General features: G+C 54.1%; 2 protein-coding genes across 3 annotated transcripts; both read right to left on the bottom strand.

The window, feature by feature from the left end:
• Positions 1-135: 135 nt before the first annotated feature.
• DRC11L (dynein regulatory complex subunit 11 like) lies at positions 136-14,188 on the bottom strand. 2 transcript variants are annotated; one of them, XM_077849642.1, is made up of 19 exons: positions 14,044-14,188; positions 13,196-13,523; positions 12,101-12,220; positions 11,596-11,781; positions 9,324-9,395; positions 7,653-7,855; positions 6,591-6,675; positions 6,049-6,168; positions 5,833-5,908; positions 5,280-5,386; positions 4,447-4,530; positions 4,289-4,344; positions 3,411-3,493; positions 3,139-3,246; positions 2,364-2,563; positions 1,872-1,958; positions 1,432-1,609; positions 871-1,109; positions 136-342 (listed from the first exon to the last, which is right to left on the bottom strand). In XM_077849642.1, the coding sequence occupies exons 1-19, from the start codon at positions 14,091-14,093 to the stop codon at positions 238-240; spliced, it is 2,487 nt and encodes an 828-aa protein (XP_077705768.1). In that variant the 5' UTR covers positions 14,094-14,188; the 3' UTR covers positions 136-237. The 2 variants fall into 2 exon arrangements, with proteins under 2 accessions (XP_077705768.1, XP_077705769.1); XM_077849643.1 differs by lacking the exon at positions 871-1,109.
• A 2,124-nt stretch (positions 14,189-16,312) lies between these two features.
• H2BK1 (H2B.K variant histone 1) lies at positions 16,313-21,146 on the bottom strand. The gene is made up of 3 exons (XM_077849641.1): positions 19,216-21,146; positions 18,512-18,731; positions 16,313-16,585 (listed from the first exon to the last, which is right to left on the bottom strand). Exons 2-3 carry the CDS (start codon positions 18,641-18,643, stop codon positions 16,349-16,351), a joined length of 369 nt encoding a protein of 122 aa, XP_077705767.1. The 5' UTR covers positions 18,644-18,731; positions 19,216-21,146; the 3' UTR covers positions 16,313-16,348.
• Between the last annotated feature and the right edge of the window lie 108 nt (positions 21,147-21,254).

Below are 21,254 nucleotides of genomic sequence, written 5' to 3'. Positions count from 1 at the left end.
TGGGGTCAGGGGACACAGATCAGCGGGCCCCAGGGAGAAGGCTGTGAGTGGGTGAAGATGGGTGGGAGAGGGAGGCTGGGCACCAGCAGGGGGCACAGAGCAGGGGTGGAAAGCACGGAGATGCACAGAGAGAGCTGCTTCCCGAGCTGCGTGGCCATTTATGCCTCTGCCCCAGCCCTCCACCTGCGGGGCGCAGCCCGGTCCTGCTGCCGAGCTCGGGCACTCTGGCCTCAACTATCACTTCCTTTTCTTCCTCTCCTTTGCCAGTTTGGCTTCCTCAACATCCTGGTCCTTGATGAATTTTACCTTCCTCTTGCCCAATGGCGTCTTGAAGTACCAGTCCTGGTGGCGGGGGAGGAAAGGGGTAAGGGCATAGGCTCTAGCCCCGGGTTCTGCCTCCCGACCTTGTCCTCCCCTTTCCTCCTCTCTTCAGGGGCTCAGGCATCCTGCTGGAGTCCTGGTTTCCCTCGTTCCCCACCAAGTGTCCCAGGCCACGGGGTCGGCCATTGTTGGGGGCAAGCCCTCTCTCCAGGGCTCCTGTGGCCATCCTGCCAGTCGTGGGGCACTGGTGGGCACTGGCCGAGGTAGGGAATGTGGGTGTCAGCTGGTGCCAGGACCAACCACCCAAGGGCCCTTAATACAAAGGCAGCACTTTCAGGCTCCTGCCCTAGAAACCAGGTGAGCTGGTCCTGCCCACAGGCCTTTCCCTGTGAGGTCTCTTCCCTTCCCAGCTGAACTCCATGGGGGAGCAGAGGGAGCGTTCTAAGGGGGATTGTGGGCCTGGGGCTCCAGAGGGCTGGCTCCCTGATTAGTGCTGGACCATTACCCTCCTGCCTGGCTTCCCAACGGCCCCCACCCCCAAAGCTTCACCTTCAGGGACTCCTCCTCCTCCCTGTACATTGGCTCCAGCTTGGCCAGATGGCCCAGGAACTCTGAGGCCACCAGGGGCTGCTTGGACAACTGCAGGACCCGCCGCTCGGTCAGCACTGAGTGGATGGCTTGGAGAATGTGCCCAGGTGTGTAGCCATCGGACACCTTGGCCAGGGCACTGATGTCTAGGTTCTGGGTCACCTGGACTCCCTGGGTCTCTATCATCTGCCTCCAGAGCACTGTAGGCATTGGGGGAGGACACAGGGCAGGGAGCTGTGGTGGGTGTCTCTGCCTATATCTGAAAGGAGCTCTGTGTCCATCAGTGCCTCCCCTCCCAGGAAGGTGAGAATCATCCTCTCCACTTAACACGAGGAAATGAGACTGAGGTCTTCCGTGGCCTGCCCGTGTCCATGAAGCCAGGCCTGGACCCAGGCCACTGGGCTGCTCGTCTAGCTGCCCTTCTTTGCCATGGAGGCAAGTCCTCCCAGCAGCAGTGAGGATGGAAAGAAAGGTGGTTCCCGGGTCCCTTGTCAGGCCTATCCTCACGTCACAGGGCCTCACCAAACCGAGAAGCATAGTCAGGCCGTGGCATGAAGAGGATTCGCTCGTAGGTCCGGCACAGCCCCTTCATCTCTGCCAGCTGTGGCTGGTCAGTCGTCCCTATCAGCATCACACGGTCTCCTGGGCTCAGCAGTCGCAGGGCCTTGGTGAGATCCTTCTTTATTCGCTTTGGGTCCATCTACTCTGGGGAGGGAGGATTGGTGGGGAGAGATATGGTGACTCAGATGAGCTTCTCAGAGCACATGCCCACACTGAGCCTTGAGTGGACACTAGGAGTTGGCCAGGGGGAGGCCAGTCCTTCTTTAAACACAAGGAAAAGGCAGTAGGAAGACAGGGAACTTGTCCAAGGCCACATGGTGGGTGAGGTTTGGAGTTGACTTCAACAAGCCCAGGACTGCTAGCCTCGTTCCTGGGTCATGCCGCTACCCAGGCCCCCGCACCTCCTTCTCTTCTTTGGGGACCCTCTTATAGAAATTCTTCTCGGCATTCCCAATCCAGATCACAGAGGGCTGTAAGAGTCGAGCCACCTGGACAGGTCAGAGAAGAAAGCTCTGATGTCTGATGTACCTGGGCATGGGTTGCCTCTGTGTCTGGCCCAAGGGCAGGCCCTGGAGCTCTGTACCCCCTTTCCACCCCACCTGTCAGCCTGCAGCACCTCCATCACACCTCCATGTGAACCAAGTCCCCATCCTCCCTGGGGGGAAGCCTCATCTCTACCATGAAATAACCTCCTCTGCTCCCCACAGCCCCCTTCGTCCTCCATCACTAGGGCTTCCAGAATCCACAAGCTCCTAGCAGGGGTTGGTAGGGAGACCTCGCCAGCTCCTGCAGTCACACCAAATAGGCAGACGGGGGGGCCTCCTAAGCATAAAGCCCTCCCTGCTCTGTGGTCGGTCTGAGAACTAGAAATGCCAGAGTTGGGGGAGCCAGACCTTAAAGACCATATGCACTATCATCTGCACCCCCATCTTGCCAGGATATTTGCCCTGCAGGTTGTTGGGTGACAGGTCAAACAGGTTGGCACCAGTTTCTGTGCACACGGCCTTGACCAACATCTTCTTCCCCATGCCAGAAGGGCCCACCAGGAGGATGGAGCGGATGAGGGGAGCCATGGCGTGTATATCTGGGGAGCCTGAGAGAGAGGAAACAGGGCCAGAGGCAGGCAATAGGCCAGGAGGGGGCTGGGGTAGAAGCCTCTGTGGAAGGTGAGGCCAAAGGCCCGGGGCTGGGTGGGATGAAGTTCAGATCCTGGCTGCAGTGTCTGAGCTCTCCCCAAGGCAAGAACGCTGAGCTAGGCAGCCAAAAGGACTTCCTACGGCTGCCCAGGTACAATTAGGAAGAGCTATGTGCAGGGTCGGGAGGGAGCCTTCTACCCCCTTCCAAACCCCTTTCTGTTTTCTGCACCATCTCTTTCTATTTCTGGAAGGTCTTAGTCTTCTGGAAATGGGACAGACTATAGGATATCACTTGGGGTTGGGCTAGGGGCCGGAAAGGTGGACTCCTTGGTAGGTTAAGGGGTCAAATGACTTCAGAGGTGTGACCACAACCTGGGTGTGACCTCCAGCAGGGCCTGAGGAAGGCAGGAGGAGTCCAGCATGGTTCCACGGCACAGGGGACATGCCCACCTCAGCCACCCTGACATACACCCAGGCTCTCCCGAGAGCCACCTGCTATTGTTGGCTCTTCCCGCTCCCCAGGGCATCTCACCAAGCCGAAGGACTCCATACAGGGCCACATTCTGTCGTATGTCAAACAGGGAAGGCATAGGCAACTTGTTTGCCAAGTTCAGAGTGGATCCGAGATAGAGGAAGTCACCTGCAGGGGGACAGGTAGCTACCTGCTGAGTGGCATCCCCTGGGGCAGGGCCAGAGCCCCTTACAGAGAAGGCTCACTGCAGAGGGTAGTAGCCAGCCACAGGAGGCCATGGCCAGGACACCACTCCTCGGCCTGGGAGAGCAGGTGCTGGGGAGGCCTCTCACCAATGTAGTCTTTTAAGGTCACCGTCTCACTCTTCCTTAGAAAGCCAAAGACAACGAGCTCTTCAAGCAGAGACTCCACGGACCTGCAGAGGACGACACAGAGGGGGCCCCAAGGACGAAGGGTAGTGGAGACAGAGATGAGTGGCATGGTGCTACAGGCTTGAGGAGAAGGTGGAAGGGGCCCTCCTGCTCCACATCTTGAGGTCAAAAATATCATTAGTGCCGCTGGACAGCCAACATTAGAAGGTGCAGCACCAACCCACTGGCCCAGAAGGCAGTGTGCCCACAGCAGGTGCTCTGTGGGATGAGGGGGGTGTAAGGACCAGCACCCTCTGCCACACTCCCTTCATCAGTCTGCTCACGGCCCAAAGTTCCACCACCGGAAGCCCAGTCATTTGGGCGACATAGCACCCTCTCCCTAGAAATCACACTTAAGATGTACACACTCCTGGAAGGGATGGCATGAAAGCAGCTGGCACCAATGTGCTTGATGTCTTTGGTCAAGTGAGTGGACAGGGACCACTGACAAGTTCCTCAACAGCCCAGCGTAAAGCCCAGGGGGAGATGGCTCTGGTAGGGACAGAGTTGATTAAGGCAAAAGGCTGGAGGGAAGAACAGGAAGGAGGGAGCATTGAGGACAATCCTTACACATCTTACTCTGCATCATCATTCTCAAAGCACTTTCTCAAGCTTCTATTTGGTCCTCACAGCTATCTTGTGAGTGTGGCAGAGAGGGCACTTGTTAACGAGGATAGGGAGTCAGAGAGTCTAGGGGACTGTCTCCAGGTCACACAGCAATAGAACCAGGAAAGGAAGTCGGATCTTTCCCAGGCCGGGGCTTGCTTCACCACCCATGTAAAAGGTAGAAGGTCTGCTACCTGTCTGGGGTCAGATCTTTTTCCTTCTTCTTCCCAGTTTTCTTCCCAGCCTTTTTCTGGTCGGAAACAAGCACATGGGCAATCGGGCAGTTGTCCTCGGTTCCTCGTCTCCCCCACTGTGTGCCCCTTCCTGTCCCCGCCTTAGCCCCTCATCTTGCCTTCGGAGGCTTCAAGGGTTTCCCCTCCTCCCTGTCCACAGCCAGGTGCAGGTTCTTCAGCTCTTGACGCATCAGCTCGTCAACCTGGGGGGACGCAGGGAGTGTGGTAGGGCAGCCAGGGGCTGGAGAGGACAGGTGGAGGGGTGAGGACTGGGGCAGGGGTGGACAGGAGGAGAGCAACCTCAGAGAAGAGCGAGACTAGCCCAGAGAAGGCAGTACGGGTGTCCACAGACAACCTTCCTAGACACTCTTCCAGAACCTGAAGCTTTGCATTTCTCCCCTCGCCCCTGCCCCTGCACCGGTCCACACCCAGTTCCCATTCCAGATCCTGCTCACCCTTGCCCCCACCTGGCACCAAGGAAGGGATAGGCTCCAGGATGGATTCAGTTGACTTTCAGTTCAAGCCCCAGACCCACCCTTTTGTTTCTGTGTGATATGAGCAGTTGCGTAACATGTCAGCCTGTTTTCTCACGTCAGGAAAATCAGGGCACCCACCTCAGGGTGCTGGAAAGGTCACATGATCGAATATTTCCAAGGTATGCCCTGCAGCCACATAGCAGGAGGTCCTTAAGAGCTCATGGGCATGATGTGTGACCGCTCGGGCTCAGAGCCTGTCTGCACCCCAGGGAGAGAGGGACCAGAGAGCCACAGAGGAGGAGGGGGATGGAGATGGATGGAGGTGGAGCTAGAAAAGGCAGCATGGAGGCAGCTACAGAGGAGGGGGCAGGCCAGGGGCCTGAGGATGGGAGGGAGGATGAGGGGAAGCAGCAGAGGCCCAGGCTGGGGGAGAGGAGGGAGGAGGGCTGCAGGGAGGCCCTGAGGCAGCTGCTCACCTGTATCCGGATCTCCTCCTCTACTTCCTTCCTCTTCTCCACCCTGAGTGCCTCGGGGTCAAAACTCTGAGTCGAGTGTATACTCTCATGCTGGTTCTTCCACACATCTAACCATGGACAGACAGACTGGGGAATGAAGTTCAGAGTCCCAGGACACATTCTCTCTCTCTCTCTCACACACACACACACACACACACACAAACGTGCGTGCATAAGCTCACGAATACACACTCACACACACTTGGCCAGGAATCTGAGCCAGGCTGGTACCTCCATCCTCACAGGGCTGAATGGCGCTACTTCTACCCAGACCCCAGAGGCCTGATCCCAAGGCCTGTTAGTACAGGATTCGGATCAAAGGCATAACTCCTCCCACCCAGGGAATCACACTCCACACTCTGTCTTTTGGCAGTCTCCCCTCGGCCTACACATCCACACACCCACACTACCAACTCATGAGACACATAGCATGTACCCCTTTCCCCAGGACCAAGGGTCACCCGAAGGCCCTCACAAGTCCTGGACACTCTTCCCCAACCCCCTCCCCTCTTACTTATGTACTCTTCATGTCCGGCATTAATCACAGGTATAAATTTGGATGGCCATGCTTTCAGCATTGTGTCTGCTTCCTAGAATAGAAATATCCTTTGATCTTGACCCCCTCCCATGGTCTCTGACCCTTATCCTTCTCAGACCAGCCTCCCACCCAGAATCTCCTCAGACTCTGTCCCCCTGCCCACTTGGTCCGCATATCCAGGAGGTGTCTTACCCTCTTCCTACCCTTCCCTTTCTTCTGTTTCCTCTCTTTTTTCTCATTTTCTTTTTCCTTATTTTTCTCTTGGTTCTTTTTTTTGCTCTCCTGGGCCTGCACCTCCAGTTCCATTTTTACCTGTGACCAATGATGGAAGACATTTCAGAGAAGACCAGTGGGATTCCACAGGAGCAAAAGAAGCCAGGCCCGAGATGGGGGTAGACTAGGATCACTAGCGGGGTCCAGATACCTCACAGGGGTCCAGGAAGAATGAAGTGTTCTGATCAGAGCTGCTGCTCTTTCTTGGCCCGTGGGGGTTTGGGGCCACAAAGAATCTCACCAGACATGTTTTCTCTCCCTGGCAGAAGTCTTCTCCAGACACAGGCACTCCCCTCCCCAGCAGGCTTGCTAGCTATATATATTTCCTCCAGCCACATCTGCTTCCACTGAGCTGATCTTTCCCCCCGATCCCACTGCCACCCTCAGTTTACACTAACTATTGTCTATAACCTTAGACCCCCACCTACCACAAAAAGTCTCCTGTGCCCACTATAGGGTACCTGTTCTGGAGTCTTGTCTGCAAAGATCAGATAGGATCCACCTAAAGATTCATCTGGATAATCAGGGAACCGACCAGTAAGGGCACTAAGTAAACATAAAATGGTCAGAGAGATGAACGGGTGGATGGATGGATGGATAGATAGATAGATAGATAGATAGATAGATAGATAGATGGATAGGTGGGTGGATGGATGGATGGATGGATGGATGGATGGATGAGTGGATGAGTGGATGAGTGGATGAGTGGATGGATGGATGGATGGATGGATAGATAGATGGTTGGGTGGGTAGATGGTTAGAAGGTTAGATGGATAGGTGGATGGGTGGATGGAGGGATGGATGAGTGGATGGATGGGTAGATAGATGGGTGGGTGGACGGATGGTAAGATGGGTGGATATGTAGATAGATGGATGGATGGGTAGATGGACGGATGGGTGGATGGATGGATGGGTAGATAGATGGTTGAGTGGATAGATGGTTAGATGGTTAGATGGATAGTTAGATGGGTCGATGGATGGATGGATGGATGGATGGATGGATGGATGGATGGATAGGTATATAGATGGGTGGATGGATGGTTAGATGGGTGGATAGGTAGATAGGTAGATGGATGGATTGGTAGATGGTGGATGGATGAGTGGATGGACTGGTGGATGGATGGGTAGGTGGATGGATGGGTAGAAGAGTGGGTGAATGGATGGACAGTTAAATAGAGGGAAGGATGAAGAAAGGAAAAGGACTATGGGGATGGAGGACAAGAGGGAAGGAACAGAGAATTACAAATTAGAAAGGAGAGGCTCCTCAGGGGGCACCCATGGATGCTTTCCCCATCTGGCTTTGGCATTTCTCTTCCATCAGGGGAAATGAGAAGTCATGGGCAGAGATGGTCCTATAGGTTGAGGGCTCCAGGTTTAAGTCAGGTGTGTAAGCAGTGAGTGAACAGGATGGGAGTGGATAGAGAGAAGGGCCCAGTCTGGAGCACAGGACAGGTGTGGGGACACTGTGGTGAGGAGAGAAAGAGGGGTTGAAGGTTGGGTCAGCTGAGGCTGGAGACACTGACTGGCACTCGATAAACCACTGTCGGATTTGCTCCTTCAATTTCTCCTTCATGTCAGGCCCCTCTGTCTCCCTGAGGACATCATGGGTCTTCACCATTGCCACCTGGAATTCCTCCTCCTTCTCTATTTGGCGGAGCCTGCCGATATCTTCCCCCAGGCCGTCTTGATACATGACACGCAAATTCACCTGGTGAGCCGAGGGGAGCTGGCCCAGGGAAGGAGAGGCCGGAGGACTCAGGGCTGGAAGCAGGGAGCCTCAGGCACACACACCTGCCCCCTCCTTCCACAGCACACACGCCTACGCGGAACGACAGGCATGGGCATGCCTGCATCAGGAGAAATTGTGTTTGGAGCCAAAACTCGCCTGTGTAAATTACTCTGATAATGAGTTTGCTAGATGCATCTGGGCTGGCCCCCCTGCCCGTTCCCCCCAGCACACCCTCCCCTGTAAGCCTTGGGCCCCAGCCCCCACCCACACCCCCGCCCCAGCGGCCCGTGTTGGCAGCCGCTCTCGCAGCCACTTTCCCGCCTCATTGGCTCCCAAATGTATTTTAAATATCACTCTGCGCAGAGACAATTACTGAAAACGCTGAGCTCACACTGTTGATGGGCCCGGGTGGCCAGGCTCATTCCTCACCCACCACCATGCCATGCCTCCCCTCAGATCCCCCCCAAGGCCCGACCCTGGCCTCCCTCTGCCTGTTCTTGCCTCCTGGGGGTCCAGCTCTCCAAACCCCCTGGGTCTGACCTCTGCTCCAGTCCCTCCTTCCTTCTGAAGCCCCCAGGCCTCCTGGAATGGAGCCACCTCAGCCTTTGCCTCTGGTCCCTCTGCTGTCCCAGCCGGCTTTTCCCAACTCCCCCTATCAGGAGGCCTTCACAGGCTCAGCCCACTGCCAAGCTCCCTTTCAGGGATCACAACCCTCACCCCCACCATGGCTTCCTTTCCCTAAGTTGGCAGAGACTAGCCAGATGTAAGATCCATCAGAGAGGTAGGGATGGATGTCATTCAGTGGGATCACCCCACCTGCACATGTGCTGGAGATCCCCTCTTACCCCGCACACTCCCCTGCCGGCATACCCATGCTCAGAGGTAAAACTTAGCCCTATGCCCAGCATAGTGGAGGAGAAGCCAATCTGGGCCCCTCAGAGCAAGTGGGGAGACTGTGGCCTGAAACACTGCTGTGAAAGGGATATGCCCCATCCCACCTTGGCCCCGGGGTTCTCCCAGAGGCTGTAAGAGCCCTGCAAGGGGGTGGCAGTTCCTACTAGCCTTGTGGCCTCCTTCCTCTGCTAGGCACACGCGCTCAGCCTCTCCTTCCAGCCCAGGGCATGAACATGAGGTCCAGGAGGCTCTGTGCTACTATCCTGCATCCCGCCCCACATGTAAGATCCTTCTGAGGGTTTTAGAGAGGGTAGAAAGGGACGGGGCTTGGTGGTAGCTTTCTGGTCCTTCCCTCTCCTTCTCAAATCCTGAAGGATCCCTTAACCAAGGTTCCCTGGCCTGAGCCCCTCCACCTGCACCAAGCACAATCCTGAGTGGAAGGAGACATTGGCAGTGAGGGGCTGTACAGGGTGTCACTCTGAGGTGGGGGTACAGGGACAAAAAAGAGGGATGGAGACCCCATGTACTAGCCCACCCTGAGCCCTGCCTGGGGCCAGGCAGGGGACCTTACCATGCCAATGAACTCCATCTCTGTCCACCGATCGTGCTGAGTACACTTCCTCTGCAAGTAACCCTTCCACACCTGGGGAAACACGTGGGCCCAGGCACTCCCCACACTGCATTTCTGCAGGGATGCGGTTCATGGGATCAGCCCCAGGGAGAAGCACCCACCACTTGCAAGGAAAGGCCTGGCCAGGGGAGCTTTGGGGTGGGAGGCAGGGGAGGAGTGCTGAGGGGGATACCTCCCATGGCAGTTCGTGGGCAAGTGGCTTCCTGAGCAGGAGCAGCCTAGAACACAGTGGGGTGAGTAGGCACCCATACGGTACAGCTCCAAGGCTTTGCTCCCTCCAGGCCCCTAGGAATTCCCTCCTTCCCATCCTCACCCTCTAATCTGCTGTATCTTTTCAGAGTTCAAATACCACCTTCTCCAAGAAGCACTCCCACTCTCACTTCTCAGAATCCCCACAGCATTTGGAATATACACCTGATTCCCTCCCCCCCACCCCACCCGGGCACATAGATATGGGTGCTATAAGGACCTTGGAGCTCCTCTGATAAATTCCTACCTTTTCGACCCAAGGAAACTGAGGCTGGAGATAGGACATGGCCTCTCTCAGGTCTAAGAGCCCATTAGGGCCCGGCTGAGACAGGGCCAGGTTTCCTGACTCCCTGCGCAGCGCTCTTCTCTCAGGCCTCCAGCCGCTCTCAGCCCCCATGGACAGCCCAGTACTAGTGGGGTGTAGATAGGGGTGGGGCATGGGCAGGGGGAGGGGGAGGCAGTGCCAGGGCCTGGCCCGGTGGGTTCTCTTCCATCACAGAGCCTCAGTGTGCAGTCTCTGTGTCTGCTGTGTTTCCACATTCTCGATGTCTGGCAACAGGGACAAAAAAACCTGCTCTGGCTTTTAGGGGAGAAGTGGGGCTCTCTCTTTGGGGCTGACTTTCCTTCTGGAAGGGCTTGCTTTATAGCAGGCCCTGTGGGCAGGGCCTCCTCCTCATCCGTGGGCCAGTCCGACATTGGTACAGTCACCCAGATGCAGGGGACTCAGATTGCATGCTCTCTGTACTGTTAGAAATCTAAAAATCTATCCTTCTTTTTTTTTTTAAAGATTAGTTTTTATTTATTTATGATAGTCACAGAGAGAGAGAGAGAGAGAGGCAGAGACACAGGCAGAGGGAGAAGCAGGCTCCATGCACCGGGAGCCCGACGTGGGATTCGATCCCGGGTCTCCAGTATCGCGCCCTGGGTCAAAGGCAGGCGCTAAACCGCTGCGCCACCCAGGGATCCCCAAAATCTATCCTTCTTGAGGTGCAGTTTGTTAATTGTTTGGTTTGCTTTTGGGCTTTGGTGGAAATGAGTTCTAAGTTTCCTCCCTCAGGCTAGCAAACAGTTCCAGAAGCATTGAGGCTGGAGAAAGAAGCTGGGAGAGACTAAAAGGTCAGTCCTAGGCCTGCTTCTGGAAGGAAAAGGTGGTAAAGAGATGTCCTGCAACAGGGCAGGGCAGTGGACCTCAGGAGCTATGATGCTGCAGGAGCAAAGGGTTCCCTTTCTGCATTAGAATTTTCCGAAGGCCCTTCCGATCTCCTTAAGGTGGTAACCACCACCTAACAGAGTAGGCCTGTGTCAGCAGGACTCAGAGATGAGAGAGGCCACATACCCACACATGGGTGCATAGCAAGGGCCGAGAAGAGGTACAGAATGGCCGTCCAGAGCAGAGGAGAGGTGTGACCACCTGGATGGGAAGAAGGCACAGGGAAACCTAGGGATGGGGTTGGGTTTTCTGCAGTGGTGGGGGTGGGGAGGGATGTGATTACGCTATTTCTATGGTAAAGGGTGACCCAGCTGGCACAGACCTTGAGGACATCTGGATCACATCAGTTCTCAAACTCTGTTCCATTCATCATGATTCCTTTTACTGCAGCTGCCAGGACTCTCAGACTCCGTTTTAGTGACTCATCTTTAACAGTCTTATGAGTTTTTAGAATGATCATCTACTCTGTTCTGCAACCTTATTATGGATCTTTCTCCCCTAATTTTAATGCTGCTTCTGTTTCTGGGGCTTTTATGATATCCCACTTCAAGTCCTTTTGGGGATAGAGATGTAGAATAAATAATAAATAAGCAAGACACAGGGTTATTAACTGATTAGGCCCCCAGTTTAGGATCTAGTTATGGGGCAACAGAATCCAAGCACCTTCCCCTCTGTCCTCAATTGCTGAGCGAGGCAGTCTTTCTGGAAGAGGTGACTCAACCCTGACCTTCCTCCTGGGTGCTGGGGGGTTACCTTCTGTATGATGATAGCTGCTTGGTCCTGACTGAACCTGTGCCAACCTTCCTCTCGAATCTTCCGATCCCGCTCCTCTTCTTTCCGAATCTCTCGCATGAAGGTGGCTCGGAGCCGGCCTTGCCTGGCCCGCTCAGCCCTTTGCAGCAGGATTATGGCCTTGGTCCGGTGCATTTCTGGAAAACTCTGGCCACAGCAGGGACAAAGGGGCAGAAGATGAAAGAGGGCTTGTTTCCAGGCTAGCCGCTGGGAGACCATCCACCAAAGGACATGCTAGGTACGTGGTCCTCCTAGAGCATCTACATGCCCAAGTCCTGTCCTCTATCGTGGTGTCAGAAAGTTTCAAGGAGTACGAGACCATCCTTGAAGCAGGCTAGGGATTACCCAAAGAGCCCCCTAAGGTGGGTGTAGGGCAGGGCAAGTCCTCTCTGTGTCCTGGAAGATGGCATCTCTGTTCTGGGAGGGGTGTATGAGAGGAATCTGGGAAGATGTCTCCTTGACTTACCGTCTCGGAGGTCACTGGTCCCATTCTGGACAGGATCTCTGCCAGCATCAGCCCTCGCTCCTTCAGAATGGTGGACTGCTCCAGCAGGAAGTATTTGGGGATTGGAACCTCCAGGTCTGCCTTTGGGGCAATATGGGGAAAGGGGGTCAGGACTCAAGATCCAAGCCATCTGGCTGATTTCTCAGCTCTCACACAGACCCTGGTGATTCTCTTTCCTTCATTCTAGAGCCCTGGGGTGGGAGATTTATGGGTTATTGGCAGATTCCCCCTAAAATCATCCCTCTATCATCCCTCTATTCCCCTGCCCCACCATGTAACAGGAGTTGAATTCTGGAGGATCATGATATGTGATGGGCAGTGGTTCTGATCCCGACCCTGCATTAGAATCAAGTGGAGGTCTCTTAAAATGCAGACTCCTAGGTGCTTCCCAGAATGGCGGGGCCTGGAGAATTTGTTTTTGTTAGTTTGTTTTTTCAAGTCCATAGCTGAGTTTGATTCAGCTGGTCTGGAAACCTGGAGACTGCTTCAGATGTGGAGCAGTGAACCATGCCCTTGGGGCAGGCTGGAGGCCTGTGCAGAAGCTCTGTTTTGGAGCTGACCAGGGCATTCGCATCACCCAGGGGCTTGTTAAAATGCAGAAGCAGATTCCTGGGTTGGAGCTGTGGTCCAGAGAGTCTGCGTTTCTAAGAAAGTCCTAGGTGGTCCTGGTGTTGCTGGTCCTAGAACCATCCTTTATGAAGCAAACCTCTAGGAGACTGTCTTCACCAATGCCTGTGGTTGGTGGGTATTCCCAGCCCCTGGGGGCCTCCAGCCTGACTCCTGGGCCACTCCTTCAACTACTTGTTTGCACCTCCTCTTCCTGAAACCCTTCTCCCAAATCAGACCCCATCCATCCCCTGATCCGTCGGGTCCCCCATCCCTGGCAGAGGTCCCAAGGCCAGGGCTGCCCCTGGGAGGCCGAGACCAGCTCCAGCTTCTCTGGCCCTCCTGCCCCAGGTGCTCGAGGCGGCTCCGTGTTAGTGTTGGGTGGAGGGAGGTAAAGGCCACCACCTCGCTCCGTCCCCCGCTGGAGTGGGCGGTGGGTGGGGCTCCTACCGGGGTAAGCTTGAGGTCCTGCAGCACGTGGTCCAGGCAGTGGTATTCGCTCAAGTCGGTGCGCACCAGGTCGTCCTTGAGCTCCAGCACGCGGCCCGCCACGCCATCCAGCAGGCGCCGCAGCAATCTCCGCTTTTGCGGGTGCACCATCTGGTCGTAGAGGGTGTCGAACCGGCGCAGCAGCCCCAGGTAGTACAGGTAGAGCGACGACAGCCTGTAATGGAAGGACTGGCGCTCCCTGTCGGGCACCGGTTCGAGCAGGGGCAGCTCTTGGTCCAGCAGCTCTTGCAGGGTCACGTGGGAGGAATCCCAGAGGCGTTGGTAAGCTCTGCAGGGGGGGGGGGGGCTGGGGTGATTGGAGCCTCAGCCTGGAAGGGTGGGGGACTGCTGAGCCTTCCGAGGACCGTGAACCTGGGGTTCCAGAGCTGTAGGCTAAGGGAGATTGGGATCACTGGGAGGAGGGCATCCACAGATTAGCAAGGAGGATGAAGGATGGGCATGGCCTTTTAGGGCTCCCTGTGAGGAAAGGGCCCCTTGGAGTCCACAATCGGTCCTCTAGGGAGAGGGTGCAGCCCAGGGATGCTACAGTAGTCTAGAATGCTGAGTGGGAAGTAGGGGTGAGGTGTGAGTGTGGAGAAGACTGATTCTGGAATAAGTAGTCCAAGGAAAGACTGAAGACGGCAAGTGTACCACAGGCTAGTCTAGCAGCTGTGTGGACGTCTGGGGCTTAGCCAGGGCTGCCCCAGCATCCCTTCTGCCTCTCCCCTGCCCCAGCCTGACAGGACCAGGGAGGCACTTTGTCCTTTGTTCTCCCGGCCCTGGGGGCTTCAGCCCTGCTTCTCACTCACTGCTCAGACATGCTGCCCACTTCGCACACTTCCCTTGGTGAGCTGGTCATGCAATCCACAGACACTGTGACTCCACCTTGACTCCACCCCCCAAAGCCAGAACATCTGAGTTTTAAGAGTTCTGTCCCATTGTCCCAATGTTCTAAGGCTGTGAGGGGAGGGGGCAGCAGGTACAGGACTGGGGACACTTAACCTTGGAGGATGTTCCCATAGCAAGCCTTGGAAGGCAAGGGCAGAGTATGGGGTCAGTTGTGGTTTCTTTGCTTTTGAGGATCAAATAAAAGAGTGGTTGCTATTTGAAGTCACCCTGTGAGCTATGAGGCTCTGAGTGGATGCGAGTCCTAAAGGCATTCATTTCTCCAGCTGCATTTCTCAACATTCCTTAATGCAGAGCCAGCCTCCTTGGCTCTTACTGATGACTGTCCTGGAGGAGGTGTGGTGTGAGGGGGACAGGGCACTGGAGTTGGGGTTGGAAGGTCGGGGTTCAGGCTGCAAAGTCACAACTTTCCCTTGAGATAAGCGCAAGCATGCCTATTTCCCTGGGGTCTGATCACACTTTGTGATTCATGTAAACCATGCAGTGTAAAGAATGACCTTAGAGCAGTGGATGGGATCCAGTAGTCTTTGGGGCTCATTCTGAGCCATCTGTGGGTTACTGCATCATGATTAACGGGCTCAGGAGACCAATCTTTGGACAATACAAAACATCACAGCAGCACCTGACTGGTCAGCTGGGGATGATCTTTTTGATTCCATGTTAAGCAAGGACGTATAAGACACAGGGCAAAGGAAAGGGAGAGAAAGGTGAGAGCAGCAGAGGAACCAGAGATGACGAATTCTGTGGTTTTCGTGTGTGTGCAAACTACCAGAGATCTTGTCAAAAATGTAGATTCTAATTCCCCCGATCTGGGATCCCTGGGTGGCTCAGAGGTTTGGTGCCTGCCTTCAGCCCAGGGCATGATCCTGGAGTTCCGGGATCGAGTCCCGCATTGGGCTCCCTGCATGGAGCCTGCTTCTCCCCCTGCCTGTGTCTCTGCCTCTCTTTTTGTGTCTCTCATGAATAAATAAATAAAATCTTTTAAAAAATACATTAAAAAAAATAATTCCCCTGATCTGAGTTGGGTCTCTTGGGTCACACCTTAGCGAGGTATGAAACACAGTGGGAGTGGGGAAGAGCCAAGGCTCAGGGGCCAGATCCACTGGGCCCTCCCCTTTCTAGCTGTGGGACTACAATGTGAGTGATTGGTCCTCCCATGGTATCTCCAGGTTAGGCTTGGCCTACGAGAAAAAGCCATGTGTAGCATACAGGACTGCATCCAAATGCCAGCCACCACCACAGTGAGCCTATTCAGTACATGAAGTTGAAGGGGACAAGTTCCATCTGTCCAGTTGCAAAGGGAAGATAAAGGACTTTGGGCTTGTTCACTGAATGCAACCACTTCACCCCATCCCCTCACAGCTTAGGAGAGACTCTGTGAGTCATACATCCACAGGATAGAGCAGAGGCCAAATGAGAGAGAAAAAGCAAGTGTGATCAGATGTTAAGTGGTGAATCTAGGTGAAGGATATATAAGTGGTCATTGTACTTTCTTGCATTTTTTCCTGTGAGTTTGAGATTTTTTTCAACATAAAGTTTGGGAAGGGATGCCTGGGTGGCTCAGCAGTTGAGTGTCTACCTTCAGCTCAGCTCATGGTCCCCGAGTCCCGGGATCAAGTCCCACATTGGCCTCCCTGCGAGGAGCCCATTTCTCCCTCTGCCTCTCTGTTTCTCATGAAGAAGTAAATAAAATATTTTTTAAAAATCAAAAAAAATATTAAAAGTTTGGGAAAAAGAAGAGTCTCAAATATTCCTAATTGTTCTGAACTTAGGAAGGAGAAAACATTAGAGGAAAATAAAAACATCCAATAGATCCCAGATTATTGAGAAGCCTTCCATTTTGTATCTTGTTGGGTAAGATCCATGTAGCCCCCGTGCCCAACACAGGACAAAAATGGTATTTTGCCAGGAATGGCATCACAAAACTAGGGCCTGAAAGAGTTAACACACAGCTGATCGGGGATTTGAATCCTGATCCCAAGTCCTACAAGAGCTCATTACCAGTCAGAACTTTGCACATTACAAAGCACCGTCACAGGTTGCTCGTGGGGCACACTCAGAAGGCAGTATTTAAAAAGTATGAATAAGTATGATTCTACCCCGTAGCCCTAAAAAGTGTCGATACCCTTGCCCCCCATCACATCTCCCCTTTTCAAATCACCACAGCACATGGGAGCAGCTCACTCTTTATTAATGGAAGGCCCTGGGTCACTTGGAGCTGGTGTACTTGGTGACGGCCTTGGTGCCCTCAGATACAGCATGCTTGGCCAGCTCTCCGGGCAGCAGCAGACGCACCGCTGTCTGGACCTCCCGGGATGTCAGTGTGGTCCGGCCCGAGTACTGGGCCAGCCGGGCAGCCTCGCCAGCCAGCCGTTCAAACACATCGTTCACAAATGAGTTCATGATGCTCATGGCCTTGGAAGAGATGCCGATGTCCGGGTGCACCTGGAGAAGCAGCGGGACCACTCTGTTAATGAGGTGGCACTGTCCGGTGCGGCAAGCCCCAGCTCTAAGTTCTGGCCTGCAGGAGGCTGCAAGGCTGCCTCAGCAGCCTCTTTCTAGAGGCCAAGACACAGAAATAGGGATTGGGTTTTTTTATTACTACATCCAGGTTAGAAGTGGTTTCCAACTGTAAACAGTGATGCTTTTAAGTTCCTTGTAAGCATCGATCTTTGATTTTGCTTTTCTTATCTAGTGTATTTGGATAGCATTACTCCTAGAAAGGGACTCCGAGGGGTGAGGTTCCCGGAGGTGGGACTGCCACTGGGTCCAAGGGTTTATGCACTTAACCTGGCAGATTATTACCAAATTATTGTCCAGAGGACACACTCCTGTGACACAATCTCAGCACCAGACTGGGAGTCAGAACACCTGGGATCTGTGGCCGTACAGTGAATCACTGAATGAATTCAAATAAGGCACTTTCCCCTGGGCCTGGTGACAATCCTAACATGTCAGTGGGCAGATGTGAAGTGTTTCCCCATGAAGTGTTTCCCCGTGAAGTGGGAGAGGAAACTGCCAATGACACACATCAAGTCAGTGGTGGAGACAGAAGGAGAACTCGGGCTCTCCCTACAGCCTCTGGTTGTCACTGCCAGCAAGGGATCTGAGCCTACACCCCTTGTGCTGTCATCACATCTTTTTCTCTTGGGGTCCTGGGGTGTTAAGTTTCACAGTCCATGGGGAACTTGCTCAGCAGCATTCTGTTGCCAGGCTGACCCAGGGCCAACCCTCCCCTTCCAAGTTTTGAGCCTCAAGGTTAGGCTAAGCTGCAAGGCTTGCCAGTGCTCCTCCCACCCCCCCCACATGCTTCTGGACACTGGAGCCTGTCCCCTGCTGCTCGCTTTGGGCCAGTCTACAACAGTGCTGGTCCTGCCCCCAACCTGACCCTACAAGAGCGTTCCTAGAGACCCAGGTTGTCAGGTCACTGGCACTGGTGATGGGATTCAGACCGGAGACAGGCTTCATGTGTAAGGATCTACTCTAACAAAAAGATAAAGCTCAGGCCAGGGGCAGACTCAGGCCACACAACATAGCTGTTCTGCTGGCCCCTGGCCCTGGTTCTGCTGAGTGGGGCAGAGGCTTTGAGGTCAGAGTGCCTTGTGTCCTTGACACACTGTTGTTGGGTACCCACTGATGCCCGAAAATATTTGGCAGTGTGCAAGTGCCGGGAGTAGGTACTTCTCGTGGGTGCTCTGGTAGGCTGCATGAGCAGAGAGCACCCACAGCACCTGTGGGTCAAGAGGTGGGACAAGCAGGCGGTACGTATGGGAGGGGCCACTTGATTGAGGGAGGGGGGTCCCTGCCCTCTGCTGCTACCAGGTCATGTGACTCAGCAATGCATGGAGCCTCTAGGCATCGTAGGTCCATCTGTAGAGTCGACCAATCCCCTTGCCCCTCAGTGACTGAGTAGCTGTGTGGCTGGAAGGCCTTCCCTGTCTTCAGCTCATGCGCATTGTGCATTGCTCCCTGCTCTGGCCGCTAGCAACCAGTACCTCTCATTTGTACCATAATGTGTTGGGCATCCAATCGCCCTTCAGCCCCACACTTTCTTGTGGTCTTCCCTTTTAATTACAGCCCACCTAATGTTCTACATAATCATTTGGTCTGTTCAAAGCCCTGTAAGCTTCTGGACCATGGTGGCGGGCTTTAAATGCCTCCTGCACTTCACAGGTGCACAACATCTGTGAGAGGTAGTAGGGACCTCTGAGATCAAGTGCAACCACCTCAAGAGTCCACTCACCACAAGGCCAGGAGCATATAGAGTATGACTTTCTGTCCAGTGCCTTTTCAAGGCTCTTTGGCCAGTACACTACAGACACACACACACACACGCATACATGTGCACACACGTTACCTCCCCACTCTCACCTGCTTTAGCACCTTGTAGATATACATCGAGTAGGTTTCCTTGCGCCGGCTACGCTTTTTGGACTTCTTATCGCCAGAACCACGGCCCCTGCGGCCCCCGGACTGCGGCTGCTGCCCATGCTCAGCGCCCATCCTCCTGCTCCTCCTAACAGCTGCCTCCTGCTCCTTGGGGTACTTTTATGGAGTCAGCTGCCCACCAGGTGGGACTGGGGGCCAGCACCTGGGATGGAGGGGGTGGGAGAGGAGGGAGGAGCTTGGCCCATCCCTATCCAGAACATGCTCTGGGTTCATCTTCCAAGAGATTAATGGCTTCCACCTCTCCCCTGAGTGCTTTCCTGTCTCTGAATGAGAAGCCCTCCCCAGACCTCTCCCCAATGTGATCATCACCCAGCGTATTACACACTCGGGAAAGTTCACATTCCACCAAACCACACCACGAGGTCACTCTGCACCCACTGTGCTCAGCATGACTTGAAATGCAGGGGAGCTTCAGGAGGAACACAAGGCACCCTACGCCCCACCCACAGAGCCCTACAATATAGCTAAAGAGGCCAGACTGGCTCATGTGAAAGAGCAGAGCGGAGGGGGGCATAGGGGCAGAGAGTTCAGAAAAGAAACACTGGTGAGGGCTATAGTAGCCAGAGAGGGCTTCACGGAAGGAGTAGTGACTTGACACTGGTCTTGTAGGAGGCGTACAGTTTAACCTGGGAGAATTCGTGTGAAAAGCAGAGTGGAGTAGAGCAAGGCTTGGACGGAAGGCAGAAGTGGAGCAGACCGGGGGCCTAGACCAGACGTAGGCAGCAGGAATCCACGGGTTGGGAGGGGTGTGGGCAGCCTGGGGGAGCCTGTGCAGAGACACTGGATGCTCTCCAGAAAAGTCGGTGACGTGGGCTCCCCGTGCGAGTTCGCTGGAAGGAAGAGGCAGCTGTTCGACAGAGTAGTTCTCACTTTGCACCTATGTGTGAATGGTATTTCAGGTTCTTAAGTGCTGTGATTAAGGAAACCTAGAGCAACATGAGAAGTATGGGCGGGGGGCACGGTGGGAGAAGAGGGTTTTCCCAATCAAGAAGAGGTGGGCTGAAGTGAAGATAAGCATCACCTGCCAGCGGGGGGCAGGAGAAGGGGGGGAAACCGCAAGCCTGAGCAACCAACACCTCAGTAACCTCAGCTTTTCACCCACTTCCTGACATCTGGCTGTGTCTCATGTGCTCAGGTTTAGGAGGACTAGGAGGGAATTCGTAATCCAAAATAAAACACTGCTAATTTTAGGCCTTTGTAGAAACATATATATAGTGGTTCCTGAAGCATTCTTAAAAGTTTTTGAAATTGGCTTTTTTCGGGAAGGGGGCAACAAGCTGAACAGCCGACTTTAATTCCTCCAGTTCAGGAGCCTTCGCACCTCATGTAATCTACCCTGGAGACCCTGAGGGATTTTAAAGGGAATTGGTACCAACATAGCCAGGATTTCCCTTGGCTAAAGTAGCAGGAGCGCTCATCTCTGTTCCCATCACCCCTGCAGCTCATTCTCTAGGCCATTCTCCCTGCTACCTAAGTCTCTGGATGCTCAGAGCAGAGACTTAGGCACATAAGGCACAGAGCAACAAAACCAGGTCCCTTGGGGTCGCAGGGCAGGGCAGGAGACCGATGGAGCCCACTTCTGCCTTGGCTGCCTAGGCCTCAGCTGTAGCTTCTCGCCTCATGTTCCCTCTCACCGTTCCGTCCACCCAGGGAAGCTCCTGGACTTCAGCGTCATCTGAGGTCCTGTTCATCTTTCAAGTTAGTGCACCTATCCGGCCTTTCTGGAAACTTCCCCCCCTTTGACTCCTTCTGTGTATCCTAACAAGTCACAATTGAGCATCTGATTTATGCCCCGTCGTGTTCTCTCATCATTGTTGGCTTTCCCTTAGATCGTGAGCCCCTGGGAGGTTTAGGCACCATCTGGGACTGTTTTTTTGTTTTACACAGTCTTAAATGTACTGTAACTAGCGCTAAAAAATCATGGCTGTGTATGTTTCCCCACAGGGACGGCTGCTGAGGTGGTGTGATGAATCCACGTCAGTACGGATGGCCATTGGTGTGCCTGGTGGACAAAGGTCGCAAGCTATAGTCAAGTTCAGATGGACCATGCAGAGCCCTGGCTGGGAAGTAAATTAGATTATGCTAACAAAAATTAAGGCTGTGGACAGACAACAAAACTCCCTGTACCCACCCGACAACAGTGATTCACAAACCTCAGTGTGAAAATGCAGACTCCTGGCCATTTCTGTGTCTCTCCCACCCCACCAAGTGGAACCAATAGGTCCTGGCCTGGGAATCTGGATCTTAACAAGCACTACCCTCTCCAAGAGTTGTGGTGAAGGTTGCAGCAGGGGAGCTTCACACCACTCTGAAAACATGTCCCACAAGAGTGGTTCTCAAACCTCAGCCCCCAGACAAGCAGCATCAGCAGCATCTGAAAACTTGTTAGAAATTTTTTGATTCCTGGTCTCACCCCTGACCTACTGAACCAGAAACCCTGAAGGCAAGACCCAGTGATTGGTGATCTAATGAGTCTCCCAGGTGATTCTGATCTGTGTGGTGAGGCAATAGCCTAAGACAGGGCATAATTCCAAATCAAATCAAAAGGAAGGAGAGCTATTCCAGCTCAAGACTAGTCTACAGTCTGCATCCATCCTACCAACTTCCACCCAAACTCTTGCTGAGGGCAAGTGTGTTGGCACAGCAGGGAGGAGGGGAGTGAAGG

The sequence above is a fragment of the Canis aureus genome, chromosome 15 (assembly GCF_053574225.1).
Source record: "Canis aureus isolate CA01 chromosome 15, VMU_Caureus_v.1.0, whole genome shotgun sequence".
Taxonomy (NCBI): domain Eukaryota; kingdom Metazoa; phylum Chordata; class Mammalia; order Carnivora; family Canidae; genus Canis; species Canis aureus.
This window is presented reverse-complemented; position numbering and strand designations above follow the sequence as displayed.